The sequence below is a fragment of the Bufo bufo genome, chromosome 6 (genome assembly GCF_905171765.1).
Source record: "Bufo bufo chromosome 6, aBufBuf1.1, whole genome shotgun sequence".
In the NCBI taxonomy this organism is placed as follows: domain Eukaryota; kingdom Metazoa; phylum Chordata; class Amphibia; order Anura; family Bufonidae; genus Bufo; species Bufo bufo.
Window position 1 is genome coordinate 239,663,225 of NC_053394.1, and position 26,138 is coordinate 239,689,362.

Below are 26,138 nucleotides of genomic sequence, written 5' to 3' on the forward strand. Positions count from 1 at the left end.
CAGTACACTGCTGTATATACTATATATCTGTACACACTGCATCTATTATACCTCGTACCTCACATATATAGTATATACAGAAGTGTACTGATATCTGTACACACAGCATCTATTATACCTCATACCTCACATATCAGTGCACTGCGGTATATACTATATATCTGTACATATTGCATGTATAATACTGTGTAATATATGCAGTGTGTGTGCATGTATGTGTGTATATATATATATATATATATATATATATACAGAGCAGTGTATTGATGTGACACATAGAAGGTATAATACTGTAGATGCAGTGTTTATAGAAATATGTGGTCAGTTATGCATTATAGTCACTGTGAGGTACATGAGGTAGTGGTAACTGTCTGAAGTAGTATACATGAGTGAGCAATGAGTAAAAACAGGGCATGGAGGGGGGGGGGGGTAAATGATGAAAAGTGGAGGACCTCCTCTTACCTCTCCATTCCAGTCTGTATGGATCAATACAGAGCTGCTTGTGAACTTTTAATACTTGCTGTTAGGGGTTGAAGGACCTGTGATGATGTCATCACAGGTCCTGGCAGATGTACCTTTGAAACCTAGGAACTACACCATTTTTGGTGCAGTTCCTTTGCTAGATTCTGCAGGACCTGTGATGTTGAAGATGATGTCATCACAGGTCCTGGCAGATGCACTGTTCTAACCTGGGAACTACACTTTACACTGTGCAGTTCCCTTACAGGACCTGTGATGACATCATCAAAGGTCCTTTAGCTTTAGAAAGGTAAACAGGAGTAATTAGGGGGCGGGGCCTCTCCTCCACTTCGGTGCCTGCCTGCAGCCTATCAGAGGAAAGGGAAGGGACACGCCTCTCCCTCCCCTGCACCTCCGCTGGCACAGACAGTTTACAATGGAGATGAGCGCAATGGAAGCGCTCATCTCCCTGTGCCCGGCGGCGGCTGCTCACTTGGGGGGGGGGGGGTCATTTTAGTTGGGGGGGCACATGGGGGGGCACAGCATGATGTAGGGGGGGCCGTGGCTGGCACTTCACCTGCGCCCCCCTCCTGTCCGCAAATGGTAGCGCCCAGGGCACCCGCTCCTTCGGCCCCTGCCTTGTACCGGCCCTGTGCACACTTATGCAACCATATTATTTTATTTTTATATTTTTTCTTCCCTCTACCTAAAAGATTTCAGTTTGTTTTTCAATTGAGTGGTACAGTTTATAGGTCACATTAAAGGTGGAAAAGTTCTGAAATGATTTATCTTTGTCTCATTTTTTTACATCACAGACACCTGACATTTTAACAGGGGTGTGTAGACTTTTTATATCCACTGTATTATAGGAAAGCCTTTTAATATTGTTTTAAATAAGAGAGAAAAAAATTAACATAAAGAAAATTCACATCTCTCCTGGGACCTTTACATGCATAGTAAATCAGTATACGACTAAGCTATAGCATTGCCACATAGACATATTAGTTTTTTCAATACTTAGAAGCTATCACAGATTACTGGTGTATTTCTAATCATATATTGTGCCTCTGAATAAAGCAGTAATATGTAGATTCTCTTTCTGAGCAGATCTCAGTGTGGTGAAGCTGTAGTACATAATGTATATGATATTGCTAGCATAAAGCTCTTGAAGAGGGCTCTGACCTCAGTCTGGTGTCTAGTCCTGTCAATCAAGGGGAGGGGAGAGTGTGCAGAGCACAGGGGGTATTGCAAGGCAGTGCTCAAATGATTCAGCACCACCTGGTGCTCCAATTGCTCATTTGCATATTAATAAAAATGCATATTTATCTGCAGTTATTTTTCATAAAGAAAAAAAGAAAGGTATCATTTTAATGAGCATGATGACCCCTATCAGCCAGTATGTCTGGTTTAATAGGGTTGATCCCGGTGACAGAGCCTCTTTAACGTTGTGTCCAATGAGTGCCCATTGCCTTCTCAAGTAATAATTCCCACATTGTGCCTCCCTCACAGTAGTTATGCCCCCATTCGGCCCCCTCACAGTAGTAATGCTCTCAATGCACCACTTCACAGTAGTTATGCCCACAATGTGCCCCCTCACAGTAGTTATGCCCACACTGTGCCCCCTCACAGCAGTTGTGCCCCCTCACAGTAGTTATACACTCATCGCGCCCCTTCACAGTAGTTATGCCCTCAATGCACCACTTCACAGTAGTTATGCCCACAATGTGCCCCTCACAGTAGTTATGCCCACACTGTGCCCCTTCACAGTAGTTATGCCCACACTGTGCTCCCCTCACAGTATTTATACCTTCATTGTGCCCCCCTTACAGTAGTTATTTCCTCACTGTGCCCTTCATAGTAATTATGCCCTCTCTGTACCCCTTCATAGTAGTTATGTGCTCATTGTTCCCCCCTTCACCACAATAGTCATGCCCTCTCTGTGTCCTCTTGAGAGTAGGTATGCTATCACTTAGTGTTCATCACGAATATTCGAATTGCGAATTTTAATCGCGAATATCGGCACTTGGCGAATTTGCAAATATTTAGAATATCGCAAAATATATTCGTATTAGCGAATATTCACTTTTTTTTTTAAATACCAGTTCGTGCGAATTTTTATGCGCAGATAGCAATCAAGAAAATAATGCCTGGAGATCATGAATTCTCAAATATATGGCGAATATTCGCTCAAATATTCACGAAATATCGCGAATTCGAATATTGCCCCTGCCGCTCATCACTACTATTACTGTGCCCCCCTCTCACAGTAGATATGCCCTCCCTGTGCCCCCATAACAGTTGTTATGCCCCTTTACAGTAGTAATGCCCTCTCTGTGCCCCTATAACAGTAGTAATGCTCACATTGTGCTCAACTGGTCATTCAATTCATTTCAGGGGGGCAGCAGGGGGTATGGAACCTCCCTTCTCATGATCGGTGGGGGTCCCAGTGGTAGGAAACCCACCAATCTAATAGTTATCCTCTATCCTGTGGATAGCTTCTAACAACCAGAATACCCCTTTAAGTCTTGCCAATCCTTCAATTAGTGTATTTGACCTTAAAGGCTATGTACACCTTTGGGGGAATTATTTTTTATTATTGCATTATACTTATTTTGAGCTACAAATCATTTGTTCAGTTGGTCTTTATTAACAATATGGAATCCTTTTTTCTGTACAGAGCTGACATGCTCTACTTGCTGCCTGTCATCTGAGGAGCAGACAGACTTCTAATTTCTGCTCTAAGCTTAATCCTTATTTTACTGATAAGAATGTGGCTTAACTAAGTGTTTATGACCACTTAGTAATTAGATGGCACAAAGTGAAAGTGAAAGTACCAGTCACACAGTTAGAAAAACAGTTAACTGTTTGTGACTAAACAGCTCAATATTTTTAATAAATGCCAACTGAAAATATGATTTTTAGCCAAAAATAAGCTAAATGCAATCATAAAAAATTGACTCCAAAGGTGTAAATAGCCTTTAGAGGGGTTTCTTAGGAATATGAATTATAAAGGAAACACTCTTAGCCTGCATTGTCTCCTGAAAGATTCATACTTACCTGTTCTCAGTCATTCAAGTTCTGTGCTCTGGCTTCTTCTTTACCATCTTCTGATCCCCGGTTTATTGTCTTCAGGCTGGGGCATGGGCATGGCCAAGTACACATCTGCAGCCAAGCTGCAGGAGGAAATGGGTAAGTATGAATCTTTTGAGAGGAGATGCAGGCTATGTGTCACAGCCAGACAGCTGAGAAGCGCTCACAGGAGCTTCTCAGATCCTCCTCCTTGAATTTCTTTGTTTTGGTTTAGTTTCTCATCTCGTTAGTCTATCTCAGCTGTCATGCAGTTGGACTGATTGCTACCCTTTAAGTTCCTCCCCATAATGCAGTAGTGTGCGGCTGATACAACTTCCTGGAGTGTGTGTGCATGCTGTTCCCAGTTCCCAGTTCCCAGTCCTCAGTCGTCAGTCGTCTGCAAGATAAGTGCTGTTTATGTATTTATGATTTTGTCTTTTCTGGATCCAGGTGACCCTGACTCCCTCCGTGTCAGTGTAGGGAGCCGGTGGTCGTGTCCCTTCACTATTGTAGGGTCCTCAGGTAATAGATAGCCGAGGAACGTGGATATGCGGCCATCCACCTTTGGGGTGTTCGCATAGGCTGAGCAGTGAGGGAGAGCGGCAGGTCTATTGCAGGGGTCTCCCTTTGTTCCTTAGTTGTGGATCCAGAGAGACATTGTTTATATGGTATTGTCTTGTTTCCTGTACACCATCCGTGACATTATCAGCCGCCAAAACCGTCTCAAGCATGGATCCGGTTTCACTTTTGGCTGAACGCTTTCAGGGTCTTTCTTTGGAGGTAGCTGATCTCCGTAAGACTTTTTCTCAGTTTCAAGTGACCGGTTCAGCTTGCGTTCATGGAGTTTGTGCTGAGCCTAAGATCTCGCTCCCGGATACGTTCTCCGGGGGTAGTGAGAATTTTGTGCGTTTTAGAGAGGCTTGCAAACTCCATTTTCGCCTTCTTCCCCATTCTTCTGGTGATGAAGAACGGAGGGTGGGGATCATTATATCGCTGCTCAGGGGTAACGCTCAGTCCTGGGCCTTTTCGCTGCCGGAGGGGGCACGGCCCCTTCGTTCAGTGGATGAATTCTTTTTAGCCCTGGGTCAGATATATGATGATCCGGATCGTATTGCTCTGGCTGAGTCTAGACTACGTCTGTTATGCCAGGGTAAACAATCCGCAGAGATATACTGTTCAGAATTTCGGAGATGGGCAGCAGATACGGGTTGGAATGATGCTGCACTCCGAAGTCAATTTTGCTATGGTCTTTCAGAGGGATTGAAAGATGCATTTGCCTTTCATGAAAGACCTACCTCCTTGGATTCTGCTATGTCTCAGGCTGTTCGTATTGACAGGCGTCTTAGAGAGAGAGGAGAGATCTCTCCTTCCTGTCATACTCAGTCCCGGGACAGTGCAGCGGTCTCATTCTGTGCACAGGGGTCTCAGTCGCTGTCAGCCCCTTCTGAGCAGGAGTCCATGCAGCTGGGGTTGATTGCCTCTGACAATAGAAGATTCAGCCCGCAGGGGAGGGTTTGTTTTTGTTGTGGAGGTATAAATCATCTGGCAAATGTTTGTCCCTCTAGGAGATTCAGGCAGTTTTCTGGGAGTAATAAAGAGACAAAAAGGAAAAAATCTTTTAAAAATGTTCCGTCTGTTACTATTGGCAGGGTTGAGGCGGAAATTGAAGGTTTTCTGTTTGCTTGTAGTTCCCGTTTTGTCCTGCCTGCTAGGGTGGCGCTAGAGAGCAAGAGCATTTTTTTGTGAGATTTTTGTGGATAGTGGAGCAGCTGTCAACCTCATTGATAATCAATTTGCAATAACTCATGGTTTCCAGGTATGCACTTTGGGAAAGGATATTCCTGTTTTTGCTATTGATTCAGCTCCACTTTCTCAGAAATCATTAAAGGGCATAGTTCACAATATCCGTTTAATTGTGAGTGATGCTCATGTTGAGGATGTGTCATGTTTCGTCCTTAGCGGTTTGCCTACTCCTCTAGTGTTGGGGCTACCCTGGCTCACTAAACATAAACCCACCATTGATTGGCAAGCGAGGCAAATAAATGGTTGGAGTAACTTTTGCAGAGAGAATTGCCTCATAACATCTGTTTCTGAGGTTTCTACTAAGACTGTACCATCTTTCCTCTCTGAATTTTTGGATGTCTTCTCTGAGAGTGGAGTTCAGGGTTTACCTCCGCACAGGGAGTATGATTGTCCTATTCATCTCATCCCAGGCGCCAAGCTGCCTAAATCTCGTTTATACAATCTCTCCCAACCTGAGAGGGTCGCTATGCGGGCTTATATCTCTGAGAGTCTGAGAAAAGGACACATACGACCCTCGAAGTCACCTGTTGCCGCTGGTTTTTTCTTTGTTAAGAAAAAAGATGGTTCTTTAAGACCTTGCCTGGATTTCAGGGAGCTGAACAGTATCACTATTCGTGATCCTTATCCGTTTCCTCTGATCCCAGACCTGTTTAACCAGGTTGTTGGGGCTAAAGTCTTTTCCAAATTAGACCTAAGAGGGGCATACAACCTGATTAGGGTCAGAGAAGGAGACGAATGGAAGACGGCTTTCAATACCCCTGAGGGCCATTTTGAGAATTTGGTTATGCCTTTTGGTTTGATGAATGCCCCAGCCGTTTTTCAGCATTTCGTCAACAGCATTTTTTATCATTTAATGGGAAAATTTGTATTAGTGTATTTGGATGACATTTTGATTTTTTCTCCTGATTTCAAGACTCATAAGGAACACTTACGTCAGGTCTTGCTCATCCTGCGGGAGAATAAATTATACGCGAAACTGGAAAAATGTGTGTTTGCGGTTCCAGAAATCCAATTTCTGGGGTTTCTTGTCTCCGCTTCTGGTTTTCGCATGGACCCCGAGAAGGTCCGCGCTGTGCTTGAGTGGGAGCTTCCTGAGAATCAGAAGGCGATGATGCATTTTTTGGGCTTTGCCAATTATTACAGGAAATTTATTTTGAATTATTCCTCTTTTGTTAAACCACTCACTGATATGACCAGAAAGGGGGTAGATTTTTCTTCCTGGTCGGTAAAGGCGCGTAAGGCCTTTTCTAATATCAAGGAGAGTTTTGCTTCCGCTCCCATCCTAGTACAACCTGATATTTCGTTACCCTTCATAGTTGAGGTTGATGCTTCTGAGGTAGGGGTGGGTGCGGTCTTGTCTCAGGGTTCCTCTCCTGCCAGATGGCAACCGTGTGCCTTTTTCTCAAAGAAACTCTCCTCCGCAGAGAGAAATTATGATGTGGGAGATAGGGAATTGTTGGCCATCAAGTTGGCTTTTGAGGAATGGCGCCATTGGCTAGAGGGAGCCAGACACCCTATTACCGTGTTTACTGACCATAAAAATCTGGCCTACTTGGAGTCAGCCAAGCGTCTGAACCCGAGACAGGCCAGATGGTCTTTGTTCTTTTCAAGGTTTAATTTTGTTGTTATGTTCCGCCCTGGGGTTAAGAATGTGAAGGCAGATGCCCTGTCACGTTGTTTTCCGGGAGGTGGGAATTTTGAAGACCCGGGTCCCATTTTGGCTGAAGGTGTGGTGGTCTCTGCTCTTTTTCCTGAATTGGAGGCAGAGGTGCAGGCAGCCCAGTCAGAAGCTCCTGATCTTTGTCCTCCTGGGAGGTTGTTTGTGCCTCTCGCTTTGAGACACAAGATTTTTAAAGAACACCACGACACGGTCCTTGCTGGGCACCCGGGGGCAAGAGCCACACTGGATCTCATCGCTCGGAGATTCTGGTGGCCTGCGCTTCGTAAGTCGGTTGAGGGTTTTGTGGCAGCTTGCGAGACTTGCGCTCGTGCCAAGGTCCCTCATTCACGGCCATCAGGTCCTCTCCTTCCTTTGCCCATTCCTTCCCGTCCTTGGACACATCTGTCCATGGACTTCATAACGGACTTGCCTCGTTCCTCGGGGAAGTCTGTGATTCTGGTGGTGGTGGACCGTTTTAGCAAAATGGTGCATTTTATCCCTTTTCCTGGTTTGCCCAATGCTAAGACGCTGGCGCAGGCATTTATTGACCACATTGTCAAATTGCATGGGATTCCTTCAGACATAGTCTCTGATAGGGGCACGCAGTTTGTTTCCAGATTCTGGAAGGCTTTCTGTTCTCGCTTGGGGGTTCGGTTGTCATTCTCTTCTGCTTTCCATCCGCAGTCGAATGGCCAGACAGAGCGCGTCAATCAGAATCTGGAGAATCAGGAGGATTGGTGTTCTTTTTTGTCCCTTGCTGAGTTTGCTTTAAATAACCGTCGTCAGGAGTCCTCTGATAAGTCACCATTTTTTGGTGCATATGGGTTCCATCCGCAGTTTGGGACTTTCTCGGGAGAGGGCTCTTCTGGTTTGCCTGATGAGGACAGATTCTCCTCGTCTTTGTCATCTATTTGGCAAAAGATTCAGGATAATCTAAAGAGCATGAGTGAGAGATATACACTGCGTGCAGAATTATTAGGCAAATGAGTATTTTGACCACATCATCCTCTTTATGCATGTTGTCTTACTCCAAGCTGTATAGGCTCGAAAGCCTACTACCAATTAAGCATATTAGGTGATGTGCATCTCTGTAATGAGAAGGGGTGTGGTCTAATGACATCAACACCCTATATCAGGTGTGCATAATTATTAGGCAAAATGGGTCAAAAGAAGGACTTGACAGGCTCAGAAAAGTCAAAAATAGTGAGATATCTTGCAGAGGGATGCAGCACTCTTAAAATTGCAAAGCTTCTGAAGCGTGATCATCGAACAATCAAGCGTTTCATTCAAAATAGTCAACAGGGTCGCAAGAAGCGTGTGGAAAAACCAAGGCGCAAAATAACTGCCCATGAACTGAGAAAAGTCAAGCGTGCAGCTGCCAAGATGCCACTTGCCACCAGTTTGGCCATATTTCAGAGCTGCAACATCACTGGAGTGCCCAAAAGCACAAGGTGTGCAATACTCAGAGACATGGCCAAGGTAAAAAAGGCTGAAAGACGACCACCACTGAACAAGACACACAAGCTGAAACGTCAAGAAATATCTCAAGACTGATTTTTCTAAGGTTTTATGGACTGATGAAATGAGAGTGAGTCTTGATGGGCCAGATGGATGGGCCCGTGGCTGGATTGGTAAAGGGCAGAGAGCTCCAGTCCGACTCAGACGCCAGCAAGGTGGAGGTGGAGTACTGGTTTGGGCTGGTATCATCAAAGATGAGCTTGTGGGGCCTTTTCGGGTTGAGGATGGAGTCAAGCTCAACTCCCAGTCCTACTGCCAGTTTCTGGAAGACACCTTCTTCAAGCAGTGGTACAGGAAGAAGTCTGCATCCTTCAAGAAAAACATGATTTTCATGCAGGACAATGCTCCATCACACGCGTCCAAGTACTCCACAGCGTAGCTGGCAAGAAAGGGTATAAAAGAAGAAAATCTAATGACATGGCCTCCTTGTTCACCTGATCTGAACCCCATTGAGAACCTGTGGTCCATCATCAAATGTGAGATTTACAAGGAGGGAAAACAGTACACCTCTCTGAACAGTGTCTGGGAGGCTGTGGTTGCTGCTGCACGCAATGTTGATGGTGATCAAAACACTGACAGAATCCATGGATGGCAGGCTTTTGAGTGTCCTTGCAAAGAAAGGTGGCTATATTGGTCACTGATTTGTTTTTGTTTTGTTTTTGAATGTCAGAAATGTATATTTGTGAATGTTGAGATGTTATATTGGTTTCACTGGTAAAAATAAATAATTGAAATGGGTATATATTTGTTTTTTGTTAAGTTGCCTAATAATTATGCACAGTAATAGTCACCTGCACACACAGATATCCGCCTAAAATAGCTAAAACTAAAAACAAACTAAAAACTACTTCCAAAAATATTCAGCTTTGATATTAATGAGTTTTTTGGGTTCATTGAGAACATGGTTGTTGTTCAATAATAAAATTAATCCTCAAAAATACAACTTGCCTAATAATTCTGCACTCCCTGTAAGCGTGTGGCGGATAAGAGACGTGTGCCTGGTCCGGACCTGAATGTTGGTGATCTGGTGTGGTTGTCTACCAAGAATATCAAATTGAAGGTTCCCTCCTGGAAGTTGGGTCCTAGGTTTATTGGGCCTTACAAGATCCTGTCTGTCATCAATCCTGTTGCCTACCGTCTTGATCTTCCTCAGACTTGGAAGATCCATAATGTTTTTCATAAGTCCTTATTGAAACCTTATGCTCAACCTATTGTACCCTCGCCTTTGCCTCCTCCTCCGATTATGGTTGATGGAAATCTTGAATTTCAGGTCTCTAGGATTGTGGATTCTCGTCTTGTCCGCGGTTCCCTCCAGTACCTCGTTCATTGGGAGGGTTATGGTCCTGAGGAGAGGATGTGGGTCCCAGTGACGGACATTAAGGCCTCTCGTCTCATCAGGGCTTTCCATAGGTCCCATCCTGAGAAGGTGGGCTCTGAGTGTCCGGAGTCCACTCCTAGAGGGAGGGGTACTGTCACAGCCAGACAGCTGAGAAGCGCTCACAGGAGCTTCTCAGATCCTCCTCCTTGAATTTATTTGTTTTGGTTTAGTTTCTCATCTCGTTAGTCTATCTCAGCTGTCATGCAGTTGGACTGATTGCTACACTTTAAGTTCCTCCCCATAATGCAGTAGTGTGCGGCTGATACAACTTCCTGGAGTGTGTGTGCATGCTGTTCCCAGTTCCCAGTCCTCAGTCGTCTGCAAGATAAGTGCTGTTTATGTATTTATGATTTTGTCTTTTCTGGATCCAGGTGACCCTGACTCCCTCCGTGTCAGTGTAGGGAGCCGGTGGTCGTGTCCCTTCACTATTGTAGGGTCCTCAGGTAATAGATAGCCGAGGAACGTGGATATGCAGCCATCCACCTTTGGGGTGTTCGCATAGGCTGAGCAGTGAGGGAGAGCGGCAGGTCTATTGCAGGGGTCTCCCTTTGTTCCTTAGTTGTGGATCCAGAGAGACATTGTTTATGTGGTATTGTCTTGTTTCCTGTACACCATCCGTGACACTATGGGCCTCCCTTATCTGTTCATATTCCCAGAAATCCCTTTAAGCTTTGTAACATACTGCTATTTTGTACAGTCACTCAATAAAACGATTTGAAACTATAAAGACTGTGGGACAGAATTCTGTTAGAGATGTGCTGCCTGAATAGCACAAATAAATAATAAAGTCAAATGGATGGGACTGTGCTGATATTTGAAGAGGGGAAAAGCAGCTTGGCAGCACTTAATGTCCATTCAAATTTCTGAAAAGGTAAGACCTTTAACTAGATAGACAAACAGACAGATACATACACAAACTCATGTTTAACATACTGTAAATTACTTACAGCAAGTGGAGAACTACGATCCGATGGGCCAATTTCTACCAATGAAATGTCATCTGCGTCTATTGAGTTCTAAAAAAAAAATTTGAAAAGTTTTGTATAAAATAAACGTTTTAAAACTCTTCAAGGTATATATTAGTACTAAATACTGTATATAGTATAATATAAAACATCAGATGTAAAGTTGCTGAGATCTAACTCCATTCATATTGTAGTGGTGGTGCATTAAAATGAGGACTCCGTTCTTGATGCTGGTTAGAACCACCATAATCTTCACTATTTCAGACAGAAGTACAGCTTGTTTGTTCCTGTTCACCTTTCCCTGATCCCATGGTTGATTCCCACCAGCCTTTTTTATCACATTGTATGACCTGTGGAGTAGGGATGCATGCACATATTCTCAAAACTCATTAAAGGGGTTGTCTCACTTCAGTAAATGGCATTTATCATGTAGACTATAGGAAAAAGTACCAGCCTCTCTGGTGACCGGGACTGTGGGAGTACGCATAAACATGCCTGTGCTCCCATCCCAACCACCTTGTATCTGCACTGCAGCGATGGTCGGAACCCCTGGATACAAGGAACGTATAATGCGATGGAAAAATTAATCAAGCCAGCATAGGAGGCAACATCGACAATCACAATATATTAGTAAGTATCTTGTATTAAGTTTCTCTACATTATAAATATTTCAGTCTTCATTTCTATGATACTGACATCAATGCTCTGAAAAATGAGTAGGGAAGCTGACTTCTGGTCCACACATGCTGTGGGATCAGGCGAGTATCATCATGTGATGTAAAGGCCAAAAATAATGCTTGTTAAATGAACTATTATATGTGCCTGCTGACTTACAAATGGGTGGGGGGAAGGGGGACAAAACATTTTTCTGAAAGTGCTAGATGAAAATAATGGATCCAGCCAATCTCTGCCACAGTGCCATAATCTGCCTCTATTATACTTATGCCCTTGTTGTGAGAGCATTAAAATAAACAGCAGGTCTGAGGTTCAGGTAGTAAGCAGAATTCTAGAATTTAGAAAAGCCCAATCCTTTTGGAGAAAAACTATTTCATCATAAATATTAGACAAATTGAAATAGACCATACAAAAACATTTTATACACAAGGAGATTCATCAAAGCTTTAATGTGATTTTTGTGGCATTAATTATGACACTTGCCATATTTGTGCCATAACTTGTGACTTTTTGAGCTTCTTGACACTTTTCTACAGCTGGTGTAGCTTTGATTTTTTTGATGCATGGAGGGCCAGAGAGCCACCTAATTTATTAAAAAGGCATCTGCCACTCAGTATATCGGGAGAATCTCACTCAGGCGCTCAGGAGATGCAGACTAGCATAGAAGACACCAAATCTCCTTAGTTAAAATGGGCTACACAAAATTGCTGAGAACACAATATGCCATGGTATTACATGTACATAGGGATTTAGATGTGTCTTACCTTTTCAAATATTCCAGAATCATGACTTTTCAGCATAGCTTTAGATTTTAAGTCATTGTTCTCAGTGGTGTTTTTGCTCATTTCATGGGAAACCTGAGTGCTAGCTGGTCTGGAGTTTACACTACTATCAGCTTCAGTATCGGTCCAACCCTTTAATAAATGTATCAAGACACCTCAAGTCATGCTGATGTCCAGTCCTTCACAATGAATACATTAATATTATAATTTATTATTACATTTATTATACATTACTAGAAACAGTAAAAACATAATAATATATAATATATTTTACAAAATTCTTCAAGCCGCTAATTGAAAATGGTCTTTTACTGATGATACATAGATTGAGGTTGTGTGCAATCCTCAAGGATACATTAATCTAACTGCTGTCTTCACTTGGTCAATGTTTCAAGTCTGAGGACACATTTGGTAGGGGCTTTTTTTTATCATTGCATAGTAGAGTGATCTGTATATGTGAACAAGTGCTGGTTGAAGAAAAAGATGGTTAAAAAGAAAAAATTTGTACTAAAGATCTAAAAATGTCCAAAATAAGTACAGCACAATAATAAACGCCTATGGAGGTGTTCATTGCCGTAATTGTTGATTAAACACCAATAAATGTTAGAGCAGTATATGAAATGGAAGCCAATTGGTTTCTATGGGTAACAAGACAGTTCCTCTATTATATGGTTAGATAAATCTCACCAAATCTCTCTATATTTCTATGTGATGATATTAACAATTTATAGAATTTTCCACATGCCAAAAAATGCATTGTTTTCCAGACTTGTACCCTGACTTTTCAGTATTGGCTTTAAACCGAAGACCAAATTTAACTTGGTCAGATCAGCAATCATTATTTTTTCTCCTTGCAACAAAGTTTATAAAACATTTTCCAATAGGAAATTTGTCACCAGTGTGATACATAATGGTTTATTTTTTCCAAATAAATAACACTAAATACTTTGGGGCCGATATATGTACTGATATACGCCACTTGTGTGTCATATATCAGTCGCCAATTTTGTCATAAGCCATTTTGCAAATAAATCTGCAACTTTTCTCCACTCACAACACTTTTTCGACTGGTCTAAAAAAGGGGGCATGGCATGGCCGGGGAAGAGGGCAGACTGGCAGGCCTGTCTCATTCATCATTTTGTATGCCAGCAAGGGAGCTGGTGTAGATTTTAGATTGCCACAAGTCCTGCTGGAGTAGGTGACAAAGTTATGTAGAGGCCTGTCTCTCCACATAATTTTGACGCTTCCTCAAGTAGCACAGGCACGATTAAAATCGGCGTCTAAATAGCCGGTGTTAATAAATGTGCCCATTTATCTGTATATATTTACTACCCATTATGTATTACCTGATTCCAATGTAAAGAATATTGTGTGCAGGACTAAGAGGGGTCAGTTAACAGCAGGATATGGTTTGGCCCCCTTAACACTACCCTGATTATGGGCTACATAATTATTCATTTCCATGGTGCATAATTTGCAATACCTATGGGTAAAACATAAGACAAAAGAGTGTCCTTGGCATACTTTTTCTATTATGTATACTATTGAAGAGGCTTTGAAAAAATACTAATATATAAATTCTCTTTCTAAATATTAGGCTGTAGTCAAGGCCATTTTCCCCATAAGGCACAGGCTCATGGTCAGCCTGCTGCAAAGGGCCAGTAGAGTTGGTATGTGGCAAGGGGAAGTATTGTAAAAAATAAAGAGGGGGCCTGATGTGACTACTAGGTGGGGTGGTGGGACAATTAATGTAGAGACAAAAGGGGGCAATGAGTGATTACTGTTATGGGAGCACTAGACTGAATGCTCTTTACATAACTCCTGTGACTACTGGAATTTTGTAGTAGAACACTACTGTGACTTCTGCATGAGCATCATGGTTGTTGTAGGTTACAGCAGTTCACAGTGTATGCAACCAGTAGAATTGTTTCCTACTAAAAACTACAGGTGTGATACAAAGTAAAAACCTAAAAGTGTCTTTTAGGGAATGAGGGTCATGGGCAGGCCTAAGGTGCCACACATTCTGTGCCTATAGCAGTGGTGGCCAACTATATCCTTTAAGATAAAAAAAACAATGCATGTTTTAGTTCTCTTCAGACTCATAGCTGAGATCTTTAGTACTGTCCTCTTAGGGCTCCACACAATGTTTTATTAGTGTTTTTAAACTCTCGTAAAAAAAAGTTTTTAAGTGTTTTTAATCATAGCATTGTTTACAATTACATCTTGTATTATGTAACATTTTATACATGTGTCCTTTCTGGTGTTTTTGAAAGACTTAGAAGCCTACTGTAAAAAACACCAAAGATCATACCAAGAAAGGCCATGAACCAAAACACTTTATAAGTGTTTTTTTATTTGATTTGACTATAGACTTTAGGAGTAACAGCTACAGCATGTTTTACTTAAAATGCGGAGAAACACAGTGTGAATTTTGTCTTACGGAGGTTACTAATAAAAAAAAACTTACCTGTGTTGGTTCGTTAGAATCGAGTATTGCTACTACTGGCTTATAGGCTGACATGTAAATTAGAGATGAGCAAAGTTTACAAAACTTTGATTCAGCTGTTTAGCCGAATTTCACAAAAAAATGCCCTTCGTGACAAATTACTTCGTCGCGAAGTGCATTTCTTTGTAAGTAGGGGGCGCAATGACAGGGAACAGCGATTTTGCCCACCCCCATCTTTGAATCCCCTTAGATGCCACGCTCATCGCTGATCGCAGGATCTGAGATAAAAAAAATTAGGGCTTTCAGAGGTTAATCGGTTAAAACAAAAAATAATACTCACCTTATCCATTTGAGTGCGACGAGGCCACTTCAGCCATCTTGATTGAAGATCCCGCGCAAAATCTTGTGTGGTGCCTGATGATGTCATCATGCTGGCCAGCATTGTGATGCCATATATCACCGCGCACAAGATTTCGCAAGGGATCTTCAATCAAGACAGCAGAGGCAGCCTGTTCACGCTCAAATGGATGAGGTGAGTATGATTTATTTATTTTTTTGTACTGCCATTTCAGGCAAAATTTATTTGTTACCACGAAGCACGATGAAATTCGGGTTTGCAGCAAGTTCATATTGAACTCCACTTTTGGATACTTCAATTCGCTCAACGCTAATGTAAATCTACTAATGGCTACAGTATGCAAATAGGTAACCTTACAATATATTGCAGAAATTGTATATTTAAATTTACTTACTGATTCACTGTCTGAGACAGAGTGTAAATGGCCTCTCAGTTTTGGATGTGCACTTATATCAGAAGCTTGGCTGCAATGGCTGGTAACAGTCGAGCGTCTAGATGATGGATAGTTGCTATAGGATCTAGAGTCTTTGCGGGATACTCTAAGTATTGACCGTAGACAAGGAATGTACTTTACAATTGCCATTCTAGGAAATAAAATTGTTTATTATCAGACAAAATGACAATTTACGCCTTTCAAACATTTTATGGACTCAAATACTACACTGCTCAAAAAAATAAAGGGAACACAAAAATAACACATCCTAGATCTGAATTAATTAAATATTCTTCTGAAATACTTTGTTCTTTACATAGTTGAATGTGCTGACAACAAAATCACACAAAAAAAAAAAATGGAAATCACATTTTTTAACCCATGGAGGTCTGGATTTGGAGTCACCCTCAAAATTTAAGTGGAAAAACACACTACAGGCTGATCCAACTTTGATGTAATGTCCTTAAAACAAGTCAAAATGATGCTCAGTAGTGTGTGTGGCCTCCACGTGCCTGTATGACCTCCCTACAACGCCTGTGCATGCTCCTGATGAGGTGGCAGACAGTCTCCTGAGGGATCTCCTCCCAGACCTGGACTAAAGCATCTGCCAACTCCTGGACAGTCTGTGGTGTAACGTGACGTTGGTGGATAGAGCGAGACGTGATGTCCCAGATGTGCTCAATTGGATTCAGGTCTGGGGAACGGGCGGGCCAGTCCTAGCATCAATGCCTTCGTCTTGCAGGAACTGCTGACACACTCCAGCCACATGAGGTCTAGCATTGTCTTGCATTAGGAGGAACCCAGGGCCAACCGCACCAGCATATGGTCTCACAAGGGGTCTGAGGATCTCATCTCGGTACCTAATGGCAGTCAGGCTACCTCTGGCGAGCACATGGAGGGCTGTGCGGCCCTCCAAAGAAATGCCACCCCACACCATTACTGACCCAATGCCAAACCGGTCATGCTGGAGGATGTTGCAGGCAGCAGAACGTTCTCCACGGCGTCTCCAGACTCTGTCACGTCTGTCACATGTGCTCAGTGTGAACCTGCTTTCATCTGTGAAGAGCACAGGGCGCCAGTGGCGAATTTGCCAATCTCAGTGTTTTCTGGCAAATGCCAAACGTCCTGCACGGTGTTGGGCTGTAAGCACAACACCCACCTGTGGACGTCGGACCCTCATATCACCCTCATGGAGTCTGTTTCTGACCGTTTGAGCAGACACATGCACATTTGTGGCCTGCTGGAGGTGATTTTGCAGGGCTCTGGCAGTGCTCCTCCTGTTCCTCCTTGCACAAAGGCGGAGGTAGCGGTCCTGCTGCTGGGTTGTTGCCCTCCTACGGCCTCCTCCACGTCTCCTGATGTACTGGCCTGTCTCCTGGTAGCGCCTCCATGCTCTGGACACTACGCTGACAGACACAGCAAACCTTCTTGCCACAGCTCGCATTGATGTGCCATCCTGGATAAGCTGCACTACCTGAGCCACTTTTGTGGGTTGTAGACTCTGTCTCATGCTACCACTAGAGTGAAAGCACCGGCAGCATTCAAAAGTGACCAAAACATCAGCCAGGAAGCATAGGAACTGAGAAGTGGTCTGTGGTCACCACCTGCAGAACCACTCCTTTATTGGGGGTGTCTTGCTAATTGCCTATAATTTCCACCTGTTGTCTATCCCATTTGCACAACAGCATGTGAAATTGATTGTCACTCAGTGTTGCTTCCTAAGTGGACAGTTTGATTTCACAGAAGTGTGATTGACTTGGAGTTACATTGTGTTGTTTAAGTGTTCCCTTTATTTTTTTGAGCAGTGTATAATAAAGATATTGGGTAGAAAAACTGTCACATATAAATCACAAATATACACCAAGGTCAACCTTTCATACATACAAACTCAAAGTGATCCAGTGAAAAAAATAAAAATAAAAAATAGCCTAGTCTGACATAGACATTTGCATAGGGTGAAATGAATTCCGATAATAGGAAAATGCAAATGTGATCGCACACTGCATCCAGCACTCTGCCCTCCATGCTGGATGAGACATTGGTTTATATTTTGGCCAAAGCATAGTAAGCCACTCACCGCGTCAAGGTCGTCTCAATTGAGTGGTCCCTAACTCTTGTTCCTACCTGTTCATGGGCCATGACAGCCACATAAAATCCAGGGAATGCAGGTCAGCATGCAAGCCAAGTATAATATCTAACCCATAATTTAATCAACCCAATGATTGCATTTATCAGAACAAAAGTAAGATGTCAAATGCATTCACCTAGGAACAGCATATTCATATTAAGTAGTAAGTGACTTAAATGGGTTTTTCCATCTTTAAACATTCTATGCAGATTTTACAGTAAGTAAGGTAAGTTGCATACTATACTACTGTGTGTAGCTGAGATGCCTCTTTAAATGCCCCCAAATACCTTAAACTATTGGAGGCCAAACCTGTTGTTTTGGTGGAAGAAAGGGATGCAAATGAGCTCTTAACAAGCTCTGCCTCTAATGCCACCAGATGTAAGCAGCTATCCTATAAGGCAATGTTCAACCTTTTAAATAGCCCTTGAGACATGACTTGGATAATAAATAAGCCAGCACCTCATCTGCAGACGGCTGTTTCGGGGTGATCCCTTTTTTCCCAGAAGAGCATATATGGCCTATAAGTCTCCTCATGCCGATAAGGGCGCTTTCCCCAAGGAGAGATAGTACCCCCCCAAATCCTGACTTAGGGCTCTCACCCAGTTAAGCCAGTGCTCTCTGCTCTGCACTGATGAGGGGAAATCACCCTGAAACAGCTGTCTGCAGATGAGGTGCTGGCCTTTTTAATATCCAAATCATATCTCAAGGCCTATGTAAAGGGTTTCACATTGATTTATAGCAGGGATGCTCAACCTGCGACCCTCCAGCTGTCACAAAACTACATCTCCCAGCATGCCTGGACAGCCTACAGATATCAGTCTACAGCAGTGCATGGTGGGAGTTGTAGTTTTACAACAGCTGGAGGGCCGCAGGTTGAGCGTCCCTGACTTATAGGATAGCTGCCTTACACCGGATGGCATTAGAGGAAGCGCTTTTGCATTTCTTTATTCCTGTACTCTGAATACATGGTTATTTCCCCTCATCCCTTTCTGAGTACAGGATGTCACACATCACATGCCCCTTATCTCCAATATTCCTATGCTTTCATCTAACTCCCTCTCTCAGAATGTGGGGTAGGGGAACAGCAAAAGAAATGTGTCAGTAGCAGATCTGTGCTGTGTGTGAAGAAAGTCAGTAATTTATTACACATCCTTGTAATACAGAAGCATGCAGGCATTTGTGAGAAGGGTGAGGAGTCATGTGAAATGTGCAGCACCCCAGAGGATCACTGCCAGGGTAAATTATTGCTAAGAGGGTTAATGTTTGCTATTTTGGGTTAAGATACTTTGCATACTTTGAACGTGATTCCAAGAGCTGAAATTAGTAGCACTATTTAGTTGATTGTGCCCTACTCAGTAGGAGGAGAATAGCCCTGCCCTCTCTGAGTCAGGTGCTGTCCAGTGTAGTCTAACTGCACGTTATCCTTGGAAGTGCCTAAGTACTAGCTAAAGCTCTGAAATGAAAGAAGCAAAGAACTTTTACAGACTGTTTAGAACTGGGTGACTGCAGATGCAGGACAGTTAAGATCACTTGGACTTTGCTGCATGTGGAGTCGGTTTTAGCCTGTTGTGCCTACCATACTTTTGTATGTGTAACGGGTTGTAGTTTCTGATGCCTAACACTTTTTTAGAGCATTGCACGCCTCGGTTATTTGGGAAGATTTTCAAGTGAATTTAGAGAGAGACTTAGAGTCAGCTACCTTACAGCCTGTTTTCCCATATACAGCCTTGGAATGACTGGGTGTGCGTACCCTGAAGAGACTGAACTTGCTGAAGTGCCTGTCAAAATACCTCAGAACTCTGACTTCTTTATATGCTTGTATTGCAATACCTATCATCTTCAGTAATGAAACTGTTCTTTGTTATCACTAAACTGGGCCTGGTCATTGAGACACCCTGTTCCTAAACTCCTTCCTTGCAGCCTGCCAAACATTCACCATCAAGGGCACCCCACCTAACAGCAGGCAGGAGCCCCCAAACAGCCCAGAAAGCACCCCAATGGGAAAAAGGGTGCACCCTCCTTTCACTCCACTGCCCAGGGAGCATCAGAGTGAGGACAGCCACCGTGAACCACTACATCTCCTATCTGTGCCACTGCTACCACTTTCATTCTCTTCCCGGCACTACCCCTGCGGGTTGCAATTCTGCATATTGAAAATCCCACCCACATCAAACCCTAGCAGCATTAAAACAAAGGTGCTTTACAGAGCTGTACCAAATATTGACAATGAAATAAATAATTACATCCGAGCTATGGAAACAGAATTTAGTGAACATTCAGACACATTTAGGTAAATTTTAGGTAAGGCACTTAGCATGTTATCTCTTTAATGTGTAAGTATCTTTAGTTTGTCTAGTTTTCTGATAATTATAGTTCACTGAGTATTATGCAGCTCTGTTTAGGGTATTCATGTGATTGCCCAAAATAGGTTTTATAGTCACTCTTGGGCCTTCAAACCAAAGGTTAGAAGTAAAGATTATCTAAAAGAAGATTGCTGACTTGATGTCACGAGTACACCAACAGTTATATAAAACATTCTATCTACTTTCATGCATAAGCAAAAGTCAGAAATCTCTATTCAGGGCATTACAAATATGCTTCAATAACTTTAATCCAGCATACAACTTGTATTTCTTCCCCACAGTAAGATTAATATTTTTAGATACAATCTTTTATCCTAAGAAGGAAACAAATGGATCCAAATTATAAGAGCACAATTTTAGGTGTTTCATCTCTTATTCTGTTAGACATAAGCATCTGTCTTTGTTCTGGATGCAATGCCAAGAAACATTTTCAGAACACCAGGCAGACAATACGGTAGACACCTGCTGTGTGAGGCAGTGTAAACAATGTACAGTCTCTAAAATTGGAGGAAGGCAGGACCCTGAGCCAGATGCATCATCAGCTTGTAGTCTATGCTACTGCATAGCCAAAAATATATCATCCAATATGTTAGCAATGTTTCATTGTTATAACTTCTCCAAAGATATAAGTAATACATTTTTACAAGTAAACGTTGAAAGCCAACTTGATTCAATCTGTAACTATCATATACAGTATATGTCCTAAAGTAAGAGGATACCACTCCTTATTTATTTAGGTTGACCAGTTCAGACATATTCATTGCAACCAAGCATATAGGTATGAAATCTCCAAAGAATATTAGGAAAATAGGTTATATTAAAAATAGGACCCCAGTGAAGTTATTTCATAAGGCTGCCTCAGTGAGCTATATGCCAATAAAGATTGATAGTCCGCATGAAATATAAGTATAATTTATTAACATAATTTACAAATGACAATCCATACATAAAATCAAGTGCAGGAGAAAGTCGACATCCACAATCTTTATTGGCATATAGGTATATACTTTTGTTGCCATAGTCATGAGTGGATTGTGTCATGCATGGTATTGATGCGTATGGATGGTTGTTTCATTCATTCATTTATTGTTGATTTATGGTTCACAAAACGTTTTTTCAGGCATATATGCCTCAGTGAGCTGTAAAGCTGACCATACACTCAAAATAGCTATTCCTCACAACTCCACCATCAGCAGGCACTGCATCTCTGCTATGTATGTTTTTGTTTTTCCAATGGGGTAACCGTATGGGGAATAAGACACTGCCAGACCTGTCTGTTCCTGTGACGTACAAAGATACAGGATCAACAATAGCCAAGCCATAAAATAAGTAGTAGTTATAATCTCTAAAAGAAGGAGCTTGAAACTAGGTTCACATTCTGGCAAAAAGATGGGCAAAATATCATGCTGGAAACCTGCTGGACTTCAATGAGCACTGACGGTGTCCTGCATATGCCAATTTTCTATTCCTATGCCAGAAGAGAAAACTGCAGCTGCAGCTGTGAACATAGTCTTAGGCTAGTTACACACCTGCATTTTACAGATCCGGCAGCCCGTTCCATTCGGAAACAACTTGCCAGATCCGACACTGAATGCACTGACAGACAATGCCGACATACCATCTGGCCTCATTAACTATAATGGAGAGAATTGGCCAGACCAATACCACTGCGCAGCGGTTTTTGTCCAGCTGATTCCCAGTATTCTATGCCGGAAGAGCCCACGGAGTGCACTAATGACAGTGTGAACCAGGCCTTAGTTTGCACTTATCAGTGAGTATTGCTGTTTTCAGTGTGTGGAGTAGGGTAAGCGGGCACTCACACTATGGCATCCACTATATAAAATTTATTGGTATAATTGATTATATGTATATAGATTAATTGAATATTTAAAATGTAGAAAATAAATTAAAATAATAGCAGAATATATTAGAAGCAGCAGCATAAATTGATAGCAGCAATGTGGTATCACAGTAATAACGGCGTTATTACTGTGATACCACATTGCTGCTATCAATTTATGCTGCTGCTTCTAATATACACTCACCTAAAGAATTATTAGGAACACCATACTAGTACGGTGTTGGACCCCCTTTTGCCTTCAGAACTGCCTTAATTCTACGTGGCATTGATTCCACAAGGTGCTGATAGCATTCTTTAGAAATGTTGGCCCATATTGATAGGATAGCATCTTGCAGTTGATGGAGATTTGAGGGATGCACATCCAGGGCACGAAGCTCCCGTTCCACCACATCCCAAAGATGCTCTATTGGGTTGAGATCTGGTGACTGTGGGGGCCATTTTAGTACAGTGAACTCATACTGCCATGTGATTGGTTGCCTAGATAATTGCATTAATGAGAAATAGAACAGGTGTTCCTAATAATTCTTTAGGTGAGTGTATATGCTGCTATTATTTTAATTTATTTTCTACATTTTAAATATTCAATTGATCTATATACATATAATCAATTATACCAATACATTTTATATAGTTGAGTGTTTTATATGTGAGTGCTCGCTTACCCTACTCCAGTACTGTATCTTTGTTGATTGAGGCAGGGTGTCCTCAATTTTAGCTAGCAGCACCTCACCATTATCAACTGGAAGTGAGCCACCCCTTAATTTTTTGTTTTCAGTGGGTGTTGTGTTTAATGTACAGTAGATGGAATGCTAAACGGACACCTTTAAGAGATATTCCATTTTGATCTCTCACAATAGTAGTCTATGGTCAAGCATAAAGGATCCGTCTGGTTTTCGTTATGCAGGACTTTGTTTTTAGTCATGCATAACAGAAACCAGACGGATCCGTTAAGCTTGGCCATAAACTACTACTATGTAGATACAACGGCACTACAAAATTGTAATGCAGTGCCTTTTTACCACTGAGCCCCGCCGATTTAAAGCGGAGTGCAAACCATTTTTCTACTATAGACTACTATTATGACGGATAAAAATGGAATGCCTCTTGAAGGCTTCTGTTTAGCATTCCCCATCTACAAATTCTGTTATATTCTGTTATAACAGAATTCCTACACCACCCGAACACTGAACCCGAACCTGTAGCGGCAGGAAAAAAAAAATGCAAGTCGTCCATTTTGATTTTTTTTCCATTACAGCGTTCACCATATGGGATAAATACATTTATAATTTAATAGTTCAGGAATTTAGGGACATGGCGGTGTATGTGATCTTTGTTTTCTTTATTGTTTATTTATTTTTATAGGATAGTGGGGGTTGAAACTTTATATTTACTTATTTTTTGTTTTTAAAAACTTTTTTTTTTTACTTTTGTAAGGACCCCTAGGGGACCTGAATATGCAATCATTAGATTGCTTCTCCCATATATTACTATGATTTACAGTAGTTGATGGTAAATTCAGTATATTCCAATGCAGCAATGCCACATGCAGGCCTACAATGGAATAAACCCACGATAGGCCTGGTAGCCTGGTACAGGCTGCATGTCGTCAAGTGGTGAAACCAAACATTTCTATGTACCTATTTACTTCTTAAAGCCTTAGGCCTCATGCACACGACCGTTGTTGTGTTCCGTGTCCGTTGTTCCGTTTTCCGTGTTTTTCTGCGGACCCTTTGACTTTCAATGGGTCCGTTGAAAACTCGGATAATGCACCGTTTGTCATCTGCGTCCGTGATCCGTGTTTCCAGTCTGTCAAAAAAATATGACCTGTCCTATTTTTTTCACGGACAACGCTTCGCGGACCCATTCAAGTCAATGGGTCCGTGAAAAAACATGGAGGCACACAAGATTGTCATCCGCGTCCGCGTCCGTTTTTTTCCTATCATTTGCAAGGCAAACTTGACTTAGATTTTTTTTTCACTTTTCATGTCTGGTGATCCTCCAAAAATTCAGGAAGACACACGGAAACAAAAACGGAAATGGATCACGGAACAACGGAACAGCTTTTTGCTGACCGGAAAAAAATACTGTCGTGTGCATGAGGCCTAATTCACATGTCAGTGTTTTGGTCAGTGATTTTCATCAGTGATTGTAAGCCAAAACTAGGATTGGAGCCTCCACAGACATAAGGTATAAGGGAAAGATCTGCACCTGTTGTGTATATGGACCCGCACCTGGCTTTGGCTCAAAATCACTGATGGAAATCACCAAAAGCATCTTTTAAACTTTACTATGACTTTTCACTCCTATGCCCAGTTCCAAATCTAAAATGCAAATTTCTTGCCTACCTATTAAAAAGATTACACAGCATGGCTGATCCATATGCTATCATGCAAATAATAAAAAAAATTTTTTCCATATAGCGTAATAGAGTATACCAAATCAAATTTCATTTTTGTCTCCATTTTGGTTGTGCACTCCTGAATAACCCATCTTTCCCATGAGCTGATTTTAATTAGTTTAGTATAAAGCTGAGGCTTGCTCTCCCTGTATTTACTGGAGGCCAGCTGGCACCAGGAGAGGTGGCATACAGAGTGGCTTTAGCGTATACGTGGAATCTGCCTTTCCTAAATTCACTGGATGCTGGTTGGCACCATAAGAAGTAGCTTTTAGAGGTCACTATCTCGAGGTGGATGGGCTCAAAATCATTTTAATCAAAATGTAATTGCTAAGTACCTCCCATTCCTTTATATAGTGAGTATAGCTGTCACGAGGGTATCAAGAGCCACGTCTGACTCCGTTATACCCGGGGTCAGGAAGTCGCAGCGGGTGGCTGCGCGCTCTATATCTAAAGATCACGTTGTTTTTTAGTGATTGTTTTCTGTGTTTGCCTTGCTATCCTTTTTGTCTCTCTCAGGGATCCGTAGCTTCTCCTCCTCAGCTGTTTCTTGTCTGCCACTCCCTACCTCCTTATATTCTCCCCATACGAACATCTCAATTTGTGTTACCAGCGGTCATTGTTTTTGGTGTTAAGACGGAGTCTATTTCTGTTTTTCTAGACAGTGGAGCAGGGGTAAACTTGATTGATGCCCATTTTGCCCGCACTATGGGTTTGTCTCTCTGTACGCTGCAGAGACCTATTCCCGTATTCGCTATAGATTCTGCTCCTCTGTCTCAGAGAAACCTCACCCACATTGTTCGTAATTTACACCTTCGGGTAGGGGACCACCATAATGAGTGTCTTTCATGTTACGTTCTGGAGGGCCTTCCCTCTCCGGTGGTATTGGGTCTTCCCTGGTTGATAGCGCACAATCCAGTGGTGGATTGGCAGGCCAGGGAGATATTGGAGTGGAGTGAGCATTGCAGAGAGAATTGCTTAAATAACAATTGCTTAATCGCCTCCATAGCTTCCCTACCTACATTTATTTCGGACTTTGAGGACGTTTTTTCTGAAAAGGGTTGTCAGAAACTACCACCTCATCGTCCTTATGATTGCCCGGTTAACCTGATTCCCGGGGCAAAATTACCCAAGTCCAGGTTGTATAATCTTTCGGGTCCCGAGAGACAAGCCATGAAAGATTATATCTCCGAGAGTCTGGCTAAGGGACACATCAGACCCTCTTCTTCACCCGTGGCTGCAGGGTTTTTCTTTGTTAAAAAGAAAGATGGGGGCCTGCGTCCTTGCTTAGATTTCCGTGAGTTAAATCAGATAACCATCCGTGACCCATACCCTCTTCCTCTCATTCCTGACCTTTTTAATCAGATTGCGGGTGCTAAGTGGTTCTCCAAACTTGATCTTAGGGTGGCCTACAATCTGATTCGTATCAGGGAAGGGGATGAGTGGAAGACAGCTTTTAACACCCCTGAGGGGCATTATGAAAATCTAGTTATGCCTTTCGGTCTGACCAATGCCCCTGCTGTCTTCCAACATTTCGTTAATGATATTTTTAGTCATCTCATCGGCAGGTTTGTAGTCATATACCTAGATGATATCTTAATTTATTCGGCTGATCTGAAAACACATGAGGTGCATGTCAGGCAAGTACTGCAGGTCCTACGTACGAATAAATTATATGCGAAAATTGAAAAATGTGTCTTCGCTGTTCAGGAATTACAGTTCCTGGGATATCTATTATCTGCTTCAGGTTTCCGCATGGATCCTGGGAAGGTCCAGGCAATTTTAGATTGGGATCTTCCTGAGAACCTTAAAGCCCTACAACGGTTTTTGGGTTTCGCTAATTTC

General features: G+C 42.3%; 1 protein-coding gene across 1 annotated transcript in view; it reads right to left on the bottom strand.

The window, feature by feature from the left end:
- OPN4 (opsin 4) overlaps positions 1-26,138 on the bottom strand; it is a 209,178-nt gene that overhangs the window by 22,251 nt on the left and 160,789 nt on the right. The window contains exons 8-10 of the mRNA XM_040435823.1: positions 15,508-15,697; positions 12,292-12,441; positions 10,835-10,903 (exon numbers count right to left, since the gene is read on the bottom strand). Of these exons, the coding sequence (XP_040291757.1) occupies positions 10,835-10,903; positions 12,292-12,441; positions 15,508-15,697 (409 nt within the window). The remainder of the gene's footprint in view (positions 1-10,834; positions 10,904-12,291; positions 12,442-15,507; positions 15,698-26,138) is intronic.